The 22,395-nt window shown below is 42.2% G+C and overlaps 1 protein-coding gene across 1 annotated transcript in view; it reads left to right on the top strand.

Moving 5' to 3' along the window:
- Nucleotides 1-22,395, top strand: part of PLD5 (phospholipase D family, member 5) — a gene marked incomplete at its 5' end in the record, with an annotated part of 60,139 nt that overhangs the window by 32,134 nt on the left and 5,610 nt on the right. Inside the window, 2 exons of the mRNA XM_010183008.1 lie at nucleotides 18,245-18,442; nucleotides 21,042-21,181. Of these exons, the coding sequence (XP_010181310.1) occupies nucleotides 18,245-18,442; nucleotides 21,042-21,181 (338 nt within the window). The remainder of the gene's footprint in view (nucleotides 1-18,244; nucleotides 18,443-21,041; nucleotides 21,182-22,395) is intronic.

Here is a 22,395-nt window from a genome sequence, read left to right on the forward strand (position 1 = left end):
CATACCCAGGTTAAACTTTGATGCCAGTTCTTTGTGTGCCAGTGTTACAAAAGTTACTCCTCAACTGTTAATTTTACTTCTCTTTTCCACATGCATTTGGACCTTTTTTTTCACCTTTCACCTTTTTTCACCTATAACAGTGTATTTCTCTGTGTAGTGATAAGATGAAGCTCAGAAGAATATTTGTGCAGAGCAAAAAGAAATCACTCTGAGTTGCAATTAAAGAGAATTTGCTTTCAGTTGGTTGAGAAATGTACGCTGGGGTTTCAGAAGAGCCTGAGGAAATCAGCTGCTTGGCTCCTGTTGACATCAGATATGAGTATCCAATTCCCTTATCCCATGGTTACAGGTTAATAAATCATGGTAACTCTCAAAGTGATCTGATCTGTAGTCCTAAAATAATAATCTGTCTTGAACTCTTCGTTTTGCGTAAGAGGAAGATAAGCACAGAACTCCGTCGTTTTATTCTGAGTGCTTTCCTCAAGGAAAATGCTTTGCACATGCGTGGGACCTAATCTTAAAACCCACAGTGAGCCGAACCCTTGCTGGGGAAACACATCTCCCATGGGCTCTCCTTATGAAGGGTCTGGAGCACAAGACTTGTGAGGAGTGGCTGAGGGAACTGGGGGTGTTCAGCCTGGAGAAGAGGAGGCTGATAGGAGACCTTATTGCCCTCTACAACTCCCTGAAAGGAGGGGGTAGGAAGGGGGGTCGGTCCCTTCTCCCAAGTAACAAGTGACAGGACAAGAGGAAATGGCCTCAAGTTGGGCCAGGGGAGGCTTAGACTGGATATTGGGAAAACGTTTCTTATACAAAGTGATCAACCCTTGGAACAGGCTGCCCAGGGAAGTGGTGGAGTCACCATCCCTGGAGGTGTTCAAAAAGTGTGTAGACGTGGCACTTGGGGACCTGGTTTAGTGGTCACGGAGGTGTTGGATTGACAGTTGGACTTGATGATCTTAGAGGTCTTTTCCAACCTTAACGATTCTGTGATCAGAGTCCCAATGTAGCTGCAAATGAGGGATCAAGTGCCAATTCTCCCTGCCTCTTCTCTCAAAGCAGCCTTAAATGAGTAAGGACTGAGTTTAACTGGGAAATAGCAGAGCAGAAGGTGCCAGGCCTGGGCAGCCTTGTGCCCTCACACTTGCGCTGGGGTAGGCCTTCTGCAGCTTTGGAGGGGGAGGCAGGAAGCTCACTGCAGATACCGCTGTGTGTTTCCTGTTACATCCTGGTTTTTCTGCAGGGAAAGGACTGTGAAAATGCAGACTAGGCTGCTGATTTGTCACATGGGGTCTCTTTAAAAGCTCGTCTGATTTCTAGAGTAACAAAGATGTGGTAATTGAATGAGCAAACCATTTTGGTCCGTATTACTAGACCTTGACAGCAAATCACAGAATAAAGTAGGTCTCTGCTATTGTAGAAACATATGGGACTCTGACCTATCGGGCACAGCAGTTGTCTTCTCACTCAAAGAAAACCTAGTATGAGTCAGTCACCTTGTAACTAACAACATCTCGTTATTCAGCAGCACAGTTTCAGTGTAAATTATGTGAGTGCTTCCAGTTTTGCGTCTAATAGAATCTAAAATACAATGAAAAGCTTAAGATTTTAATGCTTCGTGGTTGTCTTATCTTTTCACATGCCTTACCCTGCATTTTCCATCTGCACGTTGATTGCTTTCTTTGAACTGAACCTTTGCATACGTTCAGGCCAGTACACACTGCGTGGTTCCTGTAGGAGCACCTGCTTTGCTGGTCTAAAGCAGGTGTCTGCAGTATTTCACTCTGGGCTATGGTCCCAGAGCCTTCCTACCTCTTGCTTGCTGGGGGCCTAAAGATGTGCGAACACTTCGGTGACATAGCAGTACACAGCATTCAACATACAGCAGCTCAGCATACTAGTGAATATTGATGCAAGGTTACTGTGGTAGATATAAATGGATTTCATAGCTATTTTGTCCCTTTGCGGGCGGGTTTTAAAAAAAAGTCTGTTAGCATCATTCTTCTCTTGGGAACCTGATCTAAAGCTGAAATTGTAATTTTTATTTTAGCAGCTCGCTAGAAAACAACATCAAGTCACATTTTGAACTTCTTATTTCATATAGGGGATCTATGTGATGAGCTTCCGTCTTCCACTTCACTGACATGCAGCCAGTAATGGATGCAGTTGATAAAGTATTTTTCCAGAGCTTGTAACCATTGAACAAGCCAAGCAACACCATTGGGCCATAGCTGTACGAACTACTTAAGTATATATTTAAAATAAGGACATGTTGAAGTCTCTTTTTATTCAGCAAAATATATGCTTTGTGTTACAATGTTTGTCTGAGAAAGGCTTCACTCAGACATGCCTAACATTAGTTACATAACTGATTAAATTTTGCCTGTGGTTTGAACTAACAGTCGAGGTGGCTGGGGTGCTGTATTCTAGTTTCTAGTTTCTTGACCAGATAGCATATTAATGTACTTAAATAAAAGAAATCTGTTACATAAAAATTTTTATAATCCATAATATTAATGCAGAGCAAGTGCTAATAAAGTGTCATATATTTCTTTTGTTCAGTGAATCCCTCCAATAGTTTCAGCAAAGCTTAAAAATGCATTTAGCTCCTTAATTCAGTTAAGGAGCGTGAGGTTTGTAGCACAGACAAAACCTTTAATCAGCTCAAGAAATACTTCTGGAGCTCTTTATATTAACAATATTCTTTGGAAAGTTTTATTCACAGATGAATAATTGGATCCAGTGGGCAAACAACTCTAATGGATTAGTTGAACCACTTCAGAAAAATACATTTATGTGCAACAAATAATGGTCCTTGGAAAATTCTATTACTGAAAATTTTTGAAACAAGGAAAATTAATCCAATTGTCCTCACTGGAAGTAGAGTCAGGCTAGTATTAAATGGTCTTGAAGGCAAATAATAGCTTAAATCATGAATACTAACAGGTAGTAGGTAGCTGGGTGTATGCGTGGGTGTTAGTGTCCAAATTTGCACATTCAAGGTCTCAAGCAGAAGCCTGCTGCTTTCTCCCTGTAATTGGTGGCACCTCTGGAGCCCTCCAGGTACTGAAGAGACAGACCCACCAGCTAGGAGGCTGCTCACGACTTCTGTGTATGGACAGAAACTGTTTAGATTGGGGAAAAGTGAGTTTTGGGGTGCCAGAAAGAAGTGGTTTTGGAAAAAAGAAGGGGACCCAGACAGAAGAAGGTGAAGTTCCTGGCTGGAGGAAAGCTCTTAAAAGTGAGGGAGATCCTGGAAGCCGGGGAGCTGTGAGGAGATGGAGGCCAGTGGATGCACCAAGGACACTGGCAGACACTGGTGATGCCTGAGATGGGTAATGGGGAGCAACCACGCAGCCAGAATAGACCCAACTTTCTCCCCCAGCATCCTGTGCCAGCAGCCACCTCCCTGCAGGGATGGATGTTATGGATGGAAGGTGTGAAACACAACCAAGTGGTTGCAAAAGCCCTTGTCTTGGTGGTTCTTAAACAAACCGCAATATCCACCTTGGGTACTCATTCACGCTGTTTTGCCTATGACATCCTAAAAGCATTATCTCAAGAAGTCCTAATAAATTTTGGCTCAGCTGATGTCAAGGAAAAGTTCCTAAGCGGACCCATGATTTTTTCTGTTAGCTGTGTAAAACCTGCTAGCAGAGGATTTTGCTTTTTAAGATGCCTCCAAAGTCCGTGTATTTTCTGGATTGTTCATATTTCTGATTGTTTTAAATTCAGACCACTTTAAGCTGAATGGCTGTACAATGCAATTTTTTTTAAGGACAGAAGAACAGCCATGCTGTAAAACATATCTTTTGTAAGGACAAAAAACCAACTGCATGAACTTGCTCCCATTTTCCCATTTATTTTATGACTCTGTTGGATTCTTTGTGTGATTTGTTTCACCAATACAAAGTGAAACTTCAGAAAGGCATTTGATTTCTCTTCATCTTAAAAATCCATCAGGAGAAGGACTGGCAAAATAGTATCTGATGTCTTCACCTATGTATGTATTTATTTATGAAGATATTAATCCTTTATAAATTAGGCTTGGTCTTCTGAGTAGAATTACTTAGGCCTTGTTTCATGAAGTGAGTTGGGGCAGTGTTTTGAATAGCAGGAGTTTATTGAATCATCTCAGTTACAAAGGATCAATGATTTGTTCTTGCAATGCCTTGCAGCACATCCTGAGGTGTCCCATGAGGCAGTGAGTGTCTGACAGGACTCCTAACAGCAGTATTTGCTTTTCAGGCAGTTTCTTCCCCATCCTCCTCTTATTCTCTTGGTGTTATACGTTAGAAACTGCTGATTGTATCTACATAATTTAAGGTAATTAGAAAATGAGATAAAATGTCCCAAGGCTGTTTATCAGGTTGGAAACAGTGACCTGTTTTATCTGAGGAGTTAGGTTTTTACTTGATGCACATAAGATGTCAAATAAATACACCAGAGGGCAAAAATACTGTAGGAAGTGAGATGTGTGAAAGCAGGTGAATGAGAAACTCTCGATGGACTACGTTTTCATTATCATTATGTAAAATGTACTTGTCTCTTTAGGCTTGAGTCCTACAGTGCATGAAAATTGTAGCGATTATGAATTATCAATGACATTTGAAGAATAAGAAGTTACCCGATTCATTTATTCTGCTAATAATTCAGTTGAATCAACAAATTAGTTGTGAGATGTTAAGAGCTATTCAAAAAAGGTTTATTAAGTATCTGCAGATACAGTAGATAAAAATGTTATGCTTTTTATTATAAATACAAATAAACTAGTGCATACTTATAGTGAAAGTCGATTGGATTCTGACTTTTGTGAAACTAAGAACCCTATAGTTATCATGGGGGAAAAAAAGGAAAGAAAACCAACCAACCAACTAACCTAAACACCCAGTTGTCGAAAGATATACTTTTAGTGTGTGTCAATTTTAAGTAGAAACCAATGAGCCAATATGTTGTTTTAGCATGAATTAGTTTTTTGGACTTAGCTATAGGAAGGCTTTTGCAGCAGGACAGCTCTGGGAGTGCTTGATGACAGAAATTGGGAGATGAATATGGTATCTCAGGTCTTGAGAGCTGCATCTAAAAGGGCAGTTTGGGGGCCATTTGGGATTGTGGGAATGTTGTTGGAGGAGCAAATCTTTGATTGCTTGGAGAGGGATAAAATCAACTGGAAACAGTAATAGTGGTTCTTGACTCAAGTGTCTCATCCCAGTTATATTGAGGAGACTCATGTGGAGGAGACACAGCGCAAAGGCCACACTTACTTAGACAGTGATAAAACTCATCCTAGGATTGGTCCTTCTTCTCTTGGTCTCCATTTGTGGGGATAGAGAGCCACATCTGAACTTTCCCAAAATTCAGGAAGCTCTGGAATGCTGCCAGGAGCAGATGCAACCCATGCTTCTTTTTATGTCTCTCAGGGAAAGGGGAATGATCATTTCCTCAAAGCATATCCCTGAACACTGCAGTTTCTCTTTATTTGTGTGATCAAAATTGCCCTCCCATAGAAACTATGTAATAAGTACTGGACTTCTGTATACCCCAAAGTACACCATGATGATCTCAGTTGTTTCCTGTTCCCCCAAAATCTTGCTGTAGCGGAGCCACCCTCCAAACTGATCGCTGAGACAGGATCTGCACATTTGTGATTTCTGTTACTGACAGTGGCGTCCTTTCTTCACAGAACTGCGTGGAGCACAAAGCACACTACAATCAGTCACTCTTTTTTTTGAACTTTTATCTAAATGAGTCTCTTGAAGTTATGTAATGGCGCATCTGGTCCTTTTGAGATAAGACACTTTGCTAGTGGAATTACATCTTTTCACTTGAGCACGAGTTATATTGAGAGTTTTCATTTGATATCATGTTGTTCTGGTATGAACTACAGTTCTCTCCCCGATGTGTACTTTAGACCATTGCCTATTCTTGCCATCATCTTCTAATAAGTTGTTTAATTTTCTTACTGTCCCTGTGGTGTTCAGAATCACATCACTGTTAGTAAACTGAGTAGTCTCCAGTGTCCAATAACATGAAACAAGACTCGCTCAACTTTGTCATCCACCAAGGTTCAGTCAGGCTCAGAGGGGGAAATGTTAGACTGAAAGTACATACCACATAATACCAGTATATCCTCTCCAGATTTGTATTTCTGTGTTAAATAATATCTCTTCTATCACAGAGAATATCTACTTGTGATATACTGTCAGCCATGTGATCCAATCTTTAAAAATACTAGTGCTATTGATCTGATCTATTTCAACAGTATTATTTCCAGAACCAGCTAATATTATAAGGATAACATAAAAGTGCAATCCAGATCTTCAAGCATAGGTAAATGAGTCAAGATGTAAAGAAAACAGGTCTGAGTAGATATTATAAACCTGTACTGACAACTTCAATACCATTTTTTGTCTTTATTTCTTGCAGTGTAGAAAGCTACTTGGATTTTCAAAGCTCTGCTCCTATTACAGCTTGTCCTTCAAAAGACAAGCTGAAAATATATTTATTGCTGTCACTAAGAGCTTTTAGTTAGAGTCTCCATCTTTGATCAAATCTAGTGCAGTTTGATGACTGTTACCTTTCTCCAAAATGGGAGTTCTTTTTTCTTTCATCTATTTTTTTATTATCTGCCCATCCAGTATTGACAGATGAATCTCAGTGAAGGACATGAGACTGGTGGTGTTCCTGGTTCCGCCTCACTGCTGCAGGCTCCTGGTTTTGTGATCTAGTGCCTGAAACCAGCACGGGGCTGTGTATTCAGCCCGCACTGGCAGCCAGAAGGACTTCTCGTGCCCCCTGGCTTGGCCGGTTTTGTAGATGCAGAGCCGAGAGCCAGCTCTGAGGTGCTGGGAAGCCAGTCCTGTTTACTGCACTTCTCCCACTGTTGTGCTCCATCCTCACATGCATCATCCACATTTTGTGTTTGTATTTAGTGTAAGAGAGAGCAAAATACAGCTTGCTGTGTGTTTTTATTTTATTTCTGTTGACTGGAGGAGTATGCTCATTACTCCATCTCTGATCTCTGATTTTACAGTTCTGTTTTCTTCTCATAATTTTTTTTCAGTTGCTGCAAAAGTTCTGTAGAACAGGTTTACCTGCCGTTGGAGTAATCGATAATAAATTGTAAATCAATAATAAGCCTGCAGAGCATAATGATGGACTATCCAGTTTGAACAGATAAACTTGCTTCTTTCCAAACAGCACAGGGCATTCAGGTAGCTGGGTCTCCACAATCCCAAGGAAAAGAGAAAGTTCTTTCTTCAGTAAAACTAACCTCGAAGTCATTTGCTTGCTTTTTAATACTTGCCATGCCATCTTTATATCTTAAAATAATTAAGGGTCATAGAAGATGTTGCAAAGAGAGTGTGTCTGGTTCTGGTCTGTGAGTGGTCCCTCAGGCACTTGACAAAGTCTCGGTGCATTAGGAGTATCAGACCAGAGTTTTGGATGGGCTCTAGAAGTGTTCAGGGAACGGGAGGCAGGGAGGAATTTGGTGTCAGGATGCACAATGTACACCACCACACAGAGCATAGGAAATCATCCATGCAAGCATGCGCAAAACTAGAGACAGTTTTCAAGATGCCTACTGCTGTCTTGAAGCACACAGGCAGGCAGTGTGGTGGATAGGCAGCAATGGCAAGATGTGCTTGTGTAGGTCCACGGCCTAGAGGTGAGAGCAGCCTAAGAGTTAAGCTATTGAAATTTGCAAAAAAAAACCTGTTTGGGAGGATTTCCCAGGAATTGCATCACAAATAGTGCACCGGGCAGTTGTCTTACCTTTAAAAAAAATAAACTGAAAAAGCAGAAGGCATTGGTCAGAGTGATAAGCATGGTTCCCAGGCACACCTCTACAAGACCTGTCTGCAGTGATCAGTAAAGCAGAAAGGCTTGATTTGAATTTATAGATCCTCTAACCAATGGCACTGGTAAGTCCTGTAGTTTCATTTGTGTTGTGCTCATTAGGAAACCCTGTCATAGCAAGGTGTGCTGAGGCAGCGATGTGTGTTGTTGCAGGTGCTGCACTAAAAGGGTTTTATGATTTCTTTGCCGGAGCTGGCTTGCAGACAGCCTGCACGAAGTGGGGGCCACAGGGCTTGACTCATTTGCACCCGTCTGTCCTGCCCACAGCTGCTCTGGAGTCCAAGCCAGATTGCGTGGATAAGGCAAAAATGTTGGTGCTGCACTTGGGTGCCAGAGCCTACAGCTGGAGGTTGGCAGCTGAAGGGTAGACATGCCTGAAAGGTCAGAGCTTTTCAGACCAGTGTGGCCTTTTACCACAGAATGATTTTGGTTGGAAAAGGCCCTTAAGATCATCAGGTCCGACCATTAATCATTTTGTTTGTCCTAGAGAGCAATACAGGCCATATGGTCTGATCCAGGGGTTTCAGCAGCTGGTGGTATAGTCTTAAATAATCAGCAAACTTACATGGATGTAAGAAAGGCAGTAAATCCACCACTTTCCCAAAAATGTGATTTATGTTGTGCTGAAAGAGATCTTGTTCAGTAAAACCCAGCTGAATCTCAGAGGGGGAGCTAATGCACTGCAGTCTATTCTGTCATCTCCCACAAGAACTCCCTGGCAACTCGTCTTGGTCAGTGATGGTAATGAACGCAGGCAGATCCTCTCAGAGGGATCTTGTTGTTAGCATAGCCCATCAGATCAGTCTTGTTCAACTAAACAATTAAAATAACAACATTAAAATAATCATGAAAGTGTATTCCCAACATGTGGTTCCACCCACGTGCACACACTTTGATATTGCGCAGATGATAGTTCCCATCTAGCTAAACATCTCCATTCAGGACTGCCCCAACTCCAAGAGGTTCCCAAATGCCGCAGCTTGGTCACCCCCCACTTTGACACTTGAATCTCTTCATGGAAAGCTGGAGTTAGGATTGTCCAGTGAAACAGACCCACAGTAAATCAGGCTGAAAGACCATGCCATAAATCGCCAAGAGTCAGGGCAAGGAAGGACATTTCAGTCGTTCTCCAAAAATGAAAAATGGTTCTGCAGATCAGTATAAAATCTCATCTTTCTATATCCATAAGTCATCAGGCAGAACAAAACAGATTCTGACAAAGCATTCCTTCCATATGAATGTGCTGGATTAATGGTGTTGCTAAACCTTTTCAGATTCTGATAGTCGTTACAAGCATCAAGGCCTGGTTGGAAGTCATCCTTAACTTTGCTGAGTAAACAGCAGTCACTAGAACAGTGAAATCCCTGAGGTTCGCCTGGGACTGCTCAGGGGCAGACGATTAATCCTCACTTGTGGGAGGTGTACGGGCAGGCGGCGCATGCAGATGGAAATGGGAGGCATATCTTCAGAAACCTGCAGAAGCCATGAGAACCCCTGCATTGGACAGACAAGGTTTTCTAATCAGTTTAATGACTTATTAGGCCTTTATTTCTAATCAAATGATACCATAGATTTCTGTTATTTCTGTACCTATTTACTATCAGTAGCAAATCATTTTGTAAGCAGATCTGCAGCATAGGTACATACCTACATATGCCATATATATATATACATACATATATATGCGTGTGTATATACACACCATGGACATACCACAGCTTCATGACGTATGTGCTGCTTAAACATATTGAAAACATCTTTTATCACCTTTGTGACTTACATTTTATTACCCCCAACTCTGTATGTGCTATAACAAAACTTGGTTTAAACAGAAATTGTGAGAAAAAAGATTTGATCTTCTAGTTTTAAGTCTGGAAGTTAGTGTTAATGCTGAATTGGAGCAGCAGGTTTTCAGGAATCTTTTGAAATATTTCTTTCCTTTTCCTGTAAAGTGATTATTACCCAATATTGCAAATGGAAATGGTATCAAGCCTTAAAGTTGCCTCACACTTGTTTTATGCAGTCAGTGTTAACCTACGTAAGAGCTATGCTGACTTTTATTAGCGTATTAAATCTCTGACACCTCAGGCACACAGTACTTCTGTTTCTTGCATGAGGGCTGTTACACATTATTTAGAAATAATTTTTACATCCGCAGGGGCAGCATCTGCTGTGATGTGAGGTAGGAGAGAACACCCAGGTCATGACCTTATGCGATAAACAGATTAATATTCCTCTCTCCCATGATGAGATAGCCATCACATGCATTATTCCTGTTTGTTGCTGTAGTAGCACCCAGCTGACACCTCAGCTGAACCCACGACTTCACCAAGTACAAGGAAGCTTTTCAGGTGACCCAAGTGACCTTCACCTGTATGTGCCACACAGCGCTGCATCAGAAAGAGCGAATTAAGGAAGCAGGGATTAGCGTATTCCAAATTTTACTGTGAGAGTCGGGAAGCATGAATAAGATGTATTAATTTAATCTCAGATTTCCTTCCTGTCTCTGTTTAAGGCTCAGGGCAAGCCCAAGGAGCAGGATTTTCTCTCTGCTGTCCCCTACCCTCTCAAGGGAGGATTTAAAAAAGGGAATAGAGAAAAAGATCCTTCACACAAGGTTGGAAGTTAAAACTATAACAAGTTTAATGAAAAAACAACAGGGGAAAGGAAAAGGTAATTAATAAGGGACAAAGGATATTTAACTATATACAAAACCCGATCCCAGTAGTCCCGAGTGGAAGTGTCCGAGCAGTGCCTCGTGGCCGCTGTGACTGCTGTGACTCGTCACCAGGGACCACAGCGGTGCCGGGAGCGGATGGTGGTGGATGCTGCTGAGCATGTGGAGGTAGGCCCAGCGGTCCCAAGGTGCAACAGGAAGCAGCCCAGGAAGACAGGAAAAGCCTGCGAAAAAAACCTCGGGCCTCCTCAGTTTTTTATAGACTGTGGCCAGAAAGGAGAGGGAACAGTACTGATCTCTGACCCTCCAGGGTCCTACAGATACCACCTGTCCTTCCTAGGCTGTTAACCCTTGAAGCATAACACTTCCTAGGAGCATATGCCAGGACCATGTCTTTACAAGGAGACATTGCTTCCATTTTGAAGCAGTCAGAAACCCCAGAAATATCCAAGGTGGCTCCTCAGGAGAACAGGACAGAGAGCAAGTATGCATTTCTGAAACAAGTTTTTGCATTCTTCCTACCTATCCAGACTGCTGGGATTCCGAGCTTACTTCAAGGTCCTGTATGCTGAATTTAATCAAGGCTTAGTCAAAAAATAATTAGAGCCTTTAGCCCTCTGCTGACATCAGGAGAAGAGGTTTCCAATTCCGATCAGGCAGTCTGGCACGGCTCAACAGCAGTAATTCATACGCCGTGTCATCATCCCAGTCTGTGCCCACAGCACGCCTGCTGCCAATCCCTACGCGGTTTGCGAAAGGAAAACCCACCGTGTGTGTCAGTAATGTTATAAATAATGCATGCAATTAGTCAGCTGCGTGCAGATGTGTTTCCCTGAAGCTCACAAATCTGAAAGCCCCAGAGAAACTATGCGCTTTGAGAGAAATGTTTAGAGATAAATATTGCCCTTCTTCTGAGGTCTGTGCACTCTCTGTGCTGCATAGCAGAAGGTGTACAGAGGCTGCCTCTTGCAGCATTACATAGGATGAGAAAACATAATACTAAGAAAATTAAAGAAAATAATCAGAACTCATGCTGTGGTTTCCAGCTGCGTGAGGAGGAGGCAAGATAAGGTCTGACAGGACAGGCTCTGATGCAGGAAAGATGGGAAGCGGCAGCGGGAGGTATGTGCCTGTGTGTGGTAAGGGAGAGTCCAGGCTCTTCCAGAAGCTGGCAGGATCTTTCCCTTCACCTTTACAGTTTTTTCATGGTTCCGCTGAGGCAGTGAATTGTTTAATGTCATCTGAATTGCACCAGCACTGAAGTGGGATGCGGTTTGTCAGCAGCAAGATGGAGGCTGGCACAACGTGGGCCTTGCCTTCCTGGCCTGCACTTTGCTGTGATATAGGAACAAAAACTGTGTTTCAAAAGAGAAACAGAATCAAATTACGATTCACATTAATTAGATTTCCTGCAGTAAAACATGAAAGAAATAAAAAATGATCCTGGAAAAATGGTTTCTTGCAGTTGCAAGCTTGCTTTTCCCCTAATGAGACACTTGCGCTTGCTTTGAGGGGGTAATGAAACTGTAAAGTCATTTGAAAATGGTAAATTAGGCTGTGATTACGCCAAGTGATATTAATTATGCTGATAGACTATAGAGCAAGAAATTTTTAACTGATTCAATTCTGCCTTCTGGCTTGCTCTGATGAGTGGCAAGGTGTCTGGCCTGGTTTGTTAGTGAACTTCAGCAGCAGCCCAAAGAAAAGCCCAAAATGGCACACTCAGGTCTGTTAGGTTCTACATGAACATCATCACAGAGTGGTCTGTGGCTTAAATAAAATTGTATTTGTATTGTCTGTACAAACAGATTTATTTGTGGTGAGTTTTCCATATCAATAGCACAGACGGCTGAAAAAAGAAAAATGGTGATGGAGTTTTTATTGTAACGTGACAAGGACACGGGGAATCTTTTTTTTGCAGCTTTGAAGATGCATTGCTACCTCTTCCTCACCAAGTTCTTTTTAAACCATGCCATTTTAAAACAAGCCCCCTTCTGCCTGGGTGTCTGGCTTGTGTTGCATCAGTGGCAGGACCTTATGCTCAACCGAGTTTTTTTCCAGCTTGATTTTCTTAAAATCTGGGTGCCATGCAAAATATGGTGGGTTTATCTACTGTATGTCAGATGAAGTGGAAATTAGTAGAGCATCACTGGGCAGTTTTGTGTTCAGCAGAAGGAGTGGGACGCAAAAATTATGAGCTCCTAAAATCTCTGCCTTATGGTGGCAGCTTTTTGCCATTAGGTAGTAAAAGTCAAACTAGTGTATGAAGTTGTGATTTCCCTGGGACTTGTATTCTGCAAGTACCTCACACCTCAGTCTATCAAATGGACTTTCTAAAGGGGAGAATTAAAGCCCTGTGGGCTGCTCATGGCTGTCAGTTCCCATGTACTTCACCAGTCCTAGAAGGGTGTGGGCAGCCCTCTTGTGTCCTCCCTTTCCTTTTGTGAGTGCACATCCTGTCTTTGTACTGCCAGTTGGTGCCAGTGCTGGGTGCCCTCCTCAAAAATACCATTTATTCAATAAAAGTGTCTATAGAAAATAGGAACAACAGTTGCAATGAAACAGTTAATCTCAAAACTTGATCTGTTTGAATTCTTTAAGTAATCTTCAGAAGCAGTTTGCGGTTTTCAAAGTAACAAGGAATTCAAGTGAGAACGTTTATTGTGCCCTAGATGGTTTCTGACATCCAAAGATGCTCTTAATTTAAATTTTGCATTTATTCACTCTCTTGTAGTTCAAGCTAGACAGGGTTTTACTAACTTTTTGAGAATACAGGGCTTTGCCATTTGTATTAATCTTTTCTATTTGGTATTTCCCAACGGCAGCGTAGATCCCATGTCCTTGCCAACATGGAAGAAAAAAGTGAAACTTGGAGCAGCAGCAGGACCTGTGCTGGATTTGGCTTTCACTGATTTACTTCAGATTTTAACATAAAGCTGTGAAACCTCTGGGCTGTGTTACCAGCCCAGCACGGAGGGGAGATTTTGGGTCAGGATGCACAAGGGGAGGTTGCACTTTCTAGTGAAGTGCAATGCTCTGGATGATTGGAAAAGCCACTGAGCATTAAATGACACCGGATGAAAACATAAGGGGGGTTTGCAGTAGGGGTCAGGTAAGACAGATAACTGAGTGACAAAGCGCGTACTGTTGGAGTGCAGGCCAACCAAATAATTAGAGCACATTTTATGAAAAGATGAGTTTAACCCTGTAGATATCTGTGGTCTCCTCTAAGGCAGTAATGAATACATTGTATGTTGTTTTTCTTTAGGAGCTATTGAAAATTGTAGGTCCTTTTAGGCCTCAGGAATTGATTTATCAGTATAGCGTGCCTTTTGTTACTCCATTACTCACCCTTGGGGTGATTCTGGTTTTGCTCAGTCATTCATTGGAAATTGGTCATTAGAAAAATCACAGGCTTGAAAGCATAATTAAATACATTTTCAAGCACAGGCAAATGGCAGATGCACACATAGTCCTGGATGTTTTTGGGTTTTGGTTTTTGTTTTCTTTTTTTAAATCTACTTAGTAAATTTAATGTGCAGCAGACTACCTGTAGTTAATCCAGCGTTTCTTCAGCACAGGCCCCAGCTTTTGGGCAAATGGCCGTTAATGCCTGAGGAGTTTCCAGGATCAGACTCGAGTGTCAGAAATTACAAAAACCTCTTTATTTAAAAGAAATTAACAGGAGTTTTCTCAAGCCTGCTACAGTTGCCACAATTCAGATATTGCAAGCTGTGAACCAGATTGTGCCTCTCGCATGTAGGTAAAGCAGTGCCTTGCCCACGCCGTGGGGGTGTTTCTGAGCTCAAGGTAAATAAAAAACACACAGTGCGGAGTAAGGAGGCACCATACACCCTGTGTAGCCCATGATCCAAATGTATCTGAGAAGTCCTGCTAATGTTGTTTCTTGGTTTCTGAAGCTTACAGTGTTACAGGTTCACAACCTGTATTGTTTAGGTTCTTGTTCTGTGTTTTTTCTTGTTTTTTATATGATGCCTACAAATGTGCAAGGCAAAAGAATAAGCAGAAATTCCTGATTATGAAATCCAGCTCTGTGTCCAGTCTAGTAAGGAATTCCTTCTGTTATCATATAAATCAGTATTTTTCTAGCTAAGCCATATTTGTTACTTTTTGTAGCTGAAATGATTTCTGTAGTGAGAGCACCACTGTACAGGGGGTGCGAGCCACCGTCTCTTGTGTCCCTTTTTGGCAGGAAAGGCAAAGGGCGATTTGTTTGCCTGTGGGAGTTCCTCTGCACAGATGTCAATGTCAGGGGAATGAGGAAAACCAGCTCATGTGGTTTTCATGGTGTGAGAAGAGCTCTTGTGGTGGCTCTTAACAGAGAGAGGAAGAAACCTGCTCGGGAGAGGACACCAGGTTCTCTATCCCAAAAACCATTCCTGTCCCCAGCCCCCTGCAAGTGCCCTGAAAATCCGCTCACAAGCAACTCTGTAGCTTTAACATCCAAACATTTCAATTCAGTAAACAAATCTGTGACTCTTATTTTCATTTCAGGTCTATCTCACTTAGTTTTATTAAGATTTTGCTTTCTTGAGATCATCTTCACTTTTAATTTTTCAGTGATATTTTCATTGCTGGTTGAGTTGCTTTTAAAACTCAGGGTGAAGAAATACTTCCCTTGCCTTCAGAGCTCTTGCTCAGAGGAATTTTACCTTGACAGGTACCTCATATGGTGCTCAGCTGCAGGTTGCAGTCACTGCAAGCCAGGCAGCGACACTCAGATTTTGATTCTTTCAGTATAAATGTTTTTTTCTGCTTCTCCTCTGAGACTTAAAAAAAAAAAGTCTGTAATAACAGCAGTTCTCAAACCAATGCGAAAGTCCTCTCCCTTATCTAGATGATGTACCACTTCTCCTTATCTAGATGAGCAAAACCAGGCTCAGTGTGGAAGACGTTTCTGAAACAGAGTTGGGGTTTTTTGGTCTTCAGAGCTATTGGGGCTGTGGTATAAGAAAGGAGGTGGCTGGGGATATACTGCACCCATGCGTGCGTTGTTTGTGTTGTTTTCACTTCATTTTCATTATCGTATGTAAACCAGGATGGCCGTGAGGTGATGGACTGACATCACATCCAGTTTCCTTAGAAATGAGTAAGCATCGGAGCCGCTGTCAGCCCTCTCCCAGTAACTTTGAATCTGCTTTCCAGGTTCAGGCAAATTTGAACTTAAGCTCATAAAAGCTTAATGAAACAGGCAGCTGGGTAACAAGGGTCACAGTAAGGCACATCTAATGCTTTGTTTTACAGCCAGGCGAGGTGGCAATCTGTAAAAATCACACTTAAAAACTCCATTAGTGCCCCTGTCTTCCTCTGTATCTCTGTCTGTGAGGAAGCACAGGGGCGGAAGGGCAATGCAGTAATTCCCAGCTTGGAGTGGACACTGCGGGCTCTCCTGTCTCGACGAGAGCTACACACACAGACAAAGTCCTGGCAGCTTCTGCTGCTAGGAACCTGTTTCCTCTTTCCTTTTAATGGAAGGGATAAAGTGGAACAGTAATAATGGGAGTGATAAATGAAAGGAAAACTGTAACCACGTAATTATGTCAGAATCAACTAACAGCCATGAAAAGCCGATTAAAGCACATTATGCAGCTCCCTGTAACAGAATACTATTAATAAGTCCTTTGCAGTGGCATGCCTGGCAATTAAGAACGCGGTATTGGCAGCACACAGCAAAACCAGTGATAACGTATGGATAAAAATGTTTGGAGACAAACAGTGCAGAGAGTACAGGGACAGCCCAGAAATTAATCCAGGAGCATCCTCAAAGATGCTCGGTATGCAGAGGAAAAAACCAGTTATCCCAGGTAGACTGTGTGACTGGGATGCTGGGCATAGTTACAATAATTTCTTTTTATCATCTAAATGAGTTTACTGGCTTAACCATAACTGAAGGGCTGCAGTACAGTAGGTAGTCTCCACAAATTTCAGGTTGTGCAGGCTAATGGAGGAATTTCATTGTTTTTCTGAAATAAAAAAGCCTGCAGAAATACTCTGATTTAGACAGTAAGAATATCAGGTAATGTTCCTGTGGTTGCAACTGTTCTGTAAATATTTGGGAATGGGCTCACAAAGTGTTCTATATTCTTATGTATGTGGGATTTCCAACTCAGGGACTTGAAGAAGGTGTCGCCCATCGAGTTTCTTTTTCATTGGAGCACTGGGTCTCCTCTCGCCTCCCGCGGGAAGAGCTGGAGGCTCAGTCCCAGCCTTCGCTGCCCTCCCTCTGCCCAGCTCCCACCTGCAGGCAGTGAGAAGCCCGCAGGAGCGAGCTCTGCGATAACACCAGTGCAGGCTTCAGGGTGCCCACGGGCTCTACAAAAAGACACGCTCCCACCAGAAACTACCCCAGGGGCTCATCCAAGGGAGTAAAACCAGTGGGGACTTTTTGGTGCCAAAGGACAAGCATGAAGAGTTCGTACTCCTCTTTTTTTCTTCATCATGCTGGGCAGCCTTCTGAGACGTGCTACCTAGAGAGTCTGCTTGCAGGAACCCAGCATGGATCCTTTAAAATATTTATCCTACATATTGTTTTCCAACAGGTACATGCAGGTTTTCTTCTGTTTATTTTTGGAGATGGCTGAACTGGTGTGAAATACAGCTAATGAGAGGTCGACAGCATCTGTGCCCACAGCGGTGCCTTCCTGAGCCATTACAGAGCAAAGGAACGGCGAGAGTGTGCGTGCAGCTAGACTTTGGTTACAGAAGCCAGGCGATATGTTTATACATTAAATTCTGTCGGCAACTTAAGGACTAGGGATGTAAAATTCATGAAATCTCTGCCAAACCAAGATTTATGATGACCAGGAAAACATGCCTTTGCTTAATGGAGAAGTGAGACTGTGTCCGTAGGTCAAAGCATTTAATTGCGGCCATCATATCTGTATTTACTTGGGCTACTTTTCCTCATACCTTTTATGTGAGAATGTTGATGCTTACAGAGTATTTGTCATGAGAGAGGCATATCTTTATCTCCATTTTTACATGTGAAGAAACTGACACCCAGAAATTTGGAGGTGAGATAGCAATCAGGGAGTTAAAAACCCAACCTTTTTGTGTCCAAATTGGGTGTGCTATATAATGGATCATGCTGGATTTAATAGCACATTAAATTTAGCTACTGGTAGTATTAAACACCTGGTTTTCCATCCTTTTATTTGAAGCTGGAGCGTCATATTCCTTCTCCAGCAGAGAAATAACTCAAGGCCATTTCTTTCACCTTTTCCAGAACTCACAAATTGTTTCTGCAGTAAGAAGCTGTCACTGGTAGCAGAGCGCACTACTGTATCATCCAGCAGAAAGGATGCTTTTCAGCATATATTTATACAAAATAGTATAAAAAGAATTAAAACCATGCTAGCCAAGAGTAGCAAACCTTGGGCAACACCTGTCACAAAAATGGTGCCTATGACAAATGGGTACCACTCCGAAGTTGTCTCTGTCCGTGAGGCGTCCTGTATCCTACTGGGACACGCAGCTCTGACACTGAACAGCTTTGGGCTGCTCTTGGCTTCAAAGATTTTGCTTCTGTGTTTGCTTTTAAAAGCGTGTTGTTAGGGATGTTCTTGTAGTTGGCATTACCGCTGCCGAGCTCAAGGCACGGCTCTGCGACATGACCCTCAGACACGGTGATGTCCACAGATCCACCACCCAAAATATCACTAACAATGTGAACTTTTAATTTCACAGATGAAGGAACTCGGCGTCATCGTCTACAACTGCAGCTGCCTGGTCCTGGATTTACAAAGGATCTTTGCCCTGTACAGCTCATTAAGATACAAGAATAAAATACCTCCGAGTTGGTCCAAGAGACTCTATGGAGTGTACGACACTCAAAATAAACTGACACTGCAGCTGAACGAGACAAAATCAGAAGCTTTTGTGTCGGTAAGTTTTGAAATGAGTTGCAGAGAGGGAGGGAAGGAAAGAAATTTATTTAATACATCAGATTTTGTAAGACCCGGAAATTTAACATCTGCGTACACTCCTAAATGCTGTCCTTCATGAACTACAGAGCAGTGAGACCAGGGTAGGTGGGTGGCAGTAGCAGCTATGAAAGTATCCCAAGTGCTTTTTCATTGACAGAGAGATGCTTGTAGTTCCCTGCAGTAAGTCCACCATAATGCTGTGTAAGGTAATCTCCGTGAATATGGTATATGGTGTAAATCAAGCCTTCACTTATTTCTCTAAATTGGCTCTGATTGAAGAAGATACACATTACCACTATGTCTTTAAGCAAAAGGACAAAAACAAATTAAGCTGAAATTGAGATTCACAGGAGTGACTGGAAACTCAGTTATAGAGGTAAGACCACTATGGCTGTCACCTACACAGGACAGCATTTGATTGACTACCTCATAATGCTGGAAACCCAAATCATTCAGTTGTCTGGGAAAGTGGTTGTACCAATAGGTGTACTTCTGTGGGGAAGTGTGTCACTGAAAGGCTTTTTAAGTTAATTACCTTTTCCTGTGGTGCAGAAGAGACAAATCACAATGTATTTTTTTATTCATTCTGATTTCTGTGACATTGTTCATACATGGAATTTGTCAGGACTAAAGATGCTACAGAATTTAATTTGAGCATTATCCTTTTTCTCTCTCTGCATTGTTCACCACTTTTCCTCTTGCATTCAAAAAATGGTAGAAAAGCCCTTCAGATTAGGTGATTTATTTATTTACACAAGTGGATAGAAGGTGAATGGCTTGGGAGTAAATGAACTAACCAGACATCTAAAATGATAGAGAATAAGATTGAAATCAGAGCTTGCATTTTTATCAATGTAATTTATAAGGATTAATCTTCTTCACCCTGTTCCATTGAAAGCATTCACACTTGTGTAGAACATTATCTACTTTAGCTTTATTTTTAAATGACATTTTTAAACTTCTGCAATTCAAGCAGCAATCCCCATGGAAGCACTGTCTGTGTATTTTTAATGGGAAGGAGCAGTCCTCAGAAGTGATGTAGCAAAACTGGAAAAAAGTACACAGAGCCATAGAGATGAGAGATGTAGCGTCTCTTTCATTTTGGAGATAATTACGTGAGTAAAAACAATCCCTGCAAAATCAGGAGTATGAAGCGGTTGCTAAGACTTATTACCATTCTGTATAAAAGAAAGGGTAAAACCCCACTGCTTTACAGCCTGAAACAACATTTTATGTCTGAAACAACCCGAGCCCTTCACACTGTGAAGGATTTTTCCCACTCCTGCAGTCAGTGGAGAGGCAGTGAGCTATTTTGGAGTGAAAATCAGGAAGTGCCTAAGACAGCCAGAATTAAGAGCTGTCTGAAGAGACACACACATCCATTTATTCTAGAGAGCCTTAAGAAGGAGCTTAAATTAGAGAGTGACTTTTGGACAGTCAGTGAAGGAGCTGTGAAATGAGCTCCTACTCCCCTTTAAGCACTCTGTAAGAAATGGAGAGATGGCACTGACAGGCAGTGCTGGAGGAGACCACAGCGATCAACGCAGGGCAAGGCCGGCCTTAAGGAATGTGGGATCTCAGGCAGAGGCAGGTGGGGAGAGGCTCTACAAGAACAGAGCTTTAACAGAAGTTTTTCTAATTCCTTTCTAAATGTCTTTCGTTTTCCGGTCTTTATATTGGATGCATCTGAAAAACACAATGTGCAAGAATTCCATTTTTTGCTGTCCTGTAACTTGCAAGTTCTGTCAGAAAACAGTAAGAATGCAAAAATAAAACCTCAGTGCAACACCCTGCTCCAAGTTTCAGATGGCAGACATAAATTATATTTAAGAAAATCACACTTTCTTCAGTTGGGACTCATTCTTTTGAAAACCTATTTCACTGTCAATGTTTGTGCTGTGTACAACAAGCAGTGTAACATGCAGTCATTGAGGGGTTTGTTCTGCTCAGGAATCATGGCTACAATGTTGCCTAGCAACAAAATGGTCTGCCAGAGTGGCTGATAAAATGTGAGGGGTTTTGGTTGTTTTCTTAGTGTTCAGGAATGGATCTGGAATATTGATCTGGAGATCTTGCTAAAGTTACTCTTCCAGTATTTTCTGAACTTAGTTGTAGTAAAGCATTAAGAACGCCAGGCAATGATTAAGAAACCACTGTGATAGGCGTGGTATAAAGATTAATCAAAACCTCAGGGTCTGTCCCTAAAGAAAACACACAAATGTAGGTGTCAGCTGCAGCCCAAGCAGCTACTGGAGGTGAAAGGGTGACACATTTGACATCCCTAGGTACGAGGCAATGTAACTTCAACCAGAGCTGCTTTGATGGCAGTGATGTTACATCTACAAACCACAGTTACATTGACAGGGTGAGACTCTAAAGGGGAAATTAAGCAAATACCTCTCCTTTGTACCTTTGAGTATTGTAGCAGGACAGCTGGAGGTATCAGTTGATATTCTCTACTAAAATCAAGGATGCTGCTTGCCATCCCAAGAATAATGAGGCGAAGAGAAAATAAATCATGTATTTTAAATGCCCTATTTGAACTCTTCCCTTCACAGAACTCACCCAAACTCTTCTGCCCAAAGGACAGAGTCCTGGATATTGAAGCTATTTACAGTGTTATCGATGACGCAAAGCAGTTTGTGTACATAGCTGTCATGGACTACCTGCCTATCGTCATTGACACCAATGCTAAACGGTGAGTGTCTGTGCCCAGAGGCAGCACAGTATCATGATGCCAATAAGGTCTTCTGGAGAAAATGAACCCACAGGAGAGTAGTTCCTACTGTGGACCGATCTCTTGGGGCCCAATTCTGCTCTTATTGAAATCAGTGAGAGTTCTGCCATTGACTTAAATGGGAGCAGAATTGGGACCTAAGAAGACATTTCCAGTTCTGGGTCCTAAGCTCTGGATCTGCCTATGGAAGGAGATCAGAAATTGTCTAATCTGACCATCTGCAAGTGACTGGGACCCAGGAACACAAGAGCCTGCTTATACATGAATCCTATTTCCTACACTGTCATATTCTCTGATACCACAGCTACTGGCATTTTATGAGTATCATGCAGATACCCAACATGAGACAGTGTGTGTGTGTGGTTTGTGTTAAGAGAGAAATAACATGCTGTGTGTTCTTGTATACAATGTGGGAGATGTCATTATTTTACTGAAATACACATATACATGAAAATTCCAAATTCAGCACAGGTTAATATATCACATATGGGTTAACCGAGAGTTGCTAAAGCAAACAAAACTAAGTAATTTTTAAATAGTTTTTATGGACCATTAAAAACCACTCATAAACCAAAACTGGAGCCCCAGTGTAAGAAACCCATCCAACTCAGAAGGCAAGGGTCCAGCGGTCCCTCCTACCCTCAATAATGCTTGCAATGCATTGAGCACCTAGGGAAGTTCCCCCTTCCATCCGTGCACCTTATGTGAACACACTTAAGCCAAAATAAACATGTGGCTATGTGCTTTTTTCCAGTTTTGCATGATTAAAGAAGTTTTGTTCAAATTTTTTAAAAAACAATCATTTGACTGATCCCAAGCATAAGGTGTTTCCAATCTCCAAGAGGGTTTTTCCAGTGAACTCATTGCAGCCTCTGCCGCAGTGAGAGGATCCTAGAAGGTGGCTTTGTGTCTGAGGCACTGCCCCTCCTTACCTCGCCTGCTCCCACTTCTCGCTTCTACGGTATTTTCTGGCACTGCAGAGCTCAGACTTCATTGCACCAAATGCCTTGATGCTGCTGGAGGAAAGAAAACGTGCCTTTTCCTTGTCAAATTCTCCCTGTCAAATTCTCCCTGTCCTGACCTGCTCCCACCAAAGGTCAAGAACACAAAGCTCCGTAGCGATGGTGAGAGCAGCACCGTGGAAGCCACCATCCCGATCATGGCTGAATGTAGGG

This window comes from Mesitornis unicolor, unplaced genomic scaffold (assembly GCF_000695765.1).
Source record: "Mesitornis unicolor isolate BGI_N332 unplaced genomic scaffold, ASM69576v1 scaffold9490, whole genome shotgun sequence".
NCBI lineage: Eukaryota > Metazoa > Chordata > Aves > Mesitornithiformes > Mesitornithidae > Mesitornis > Mesitornis unicolor.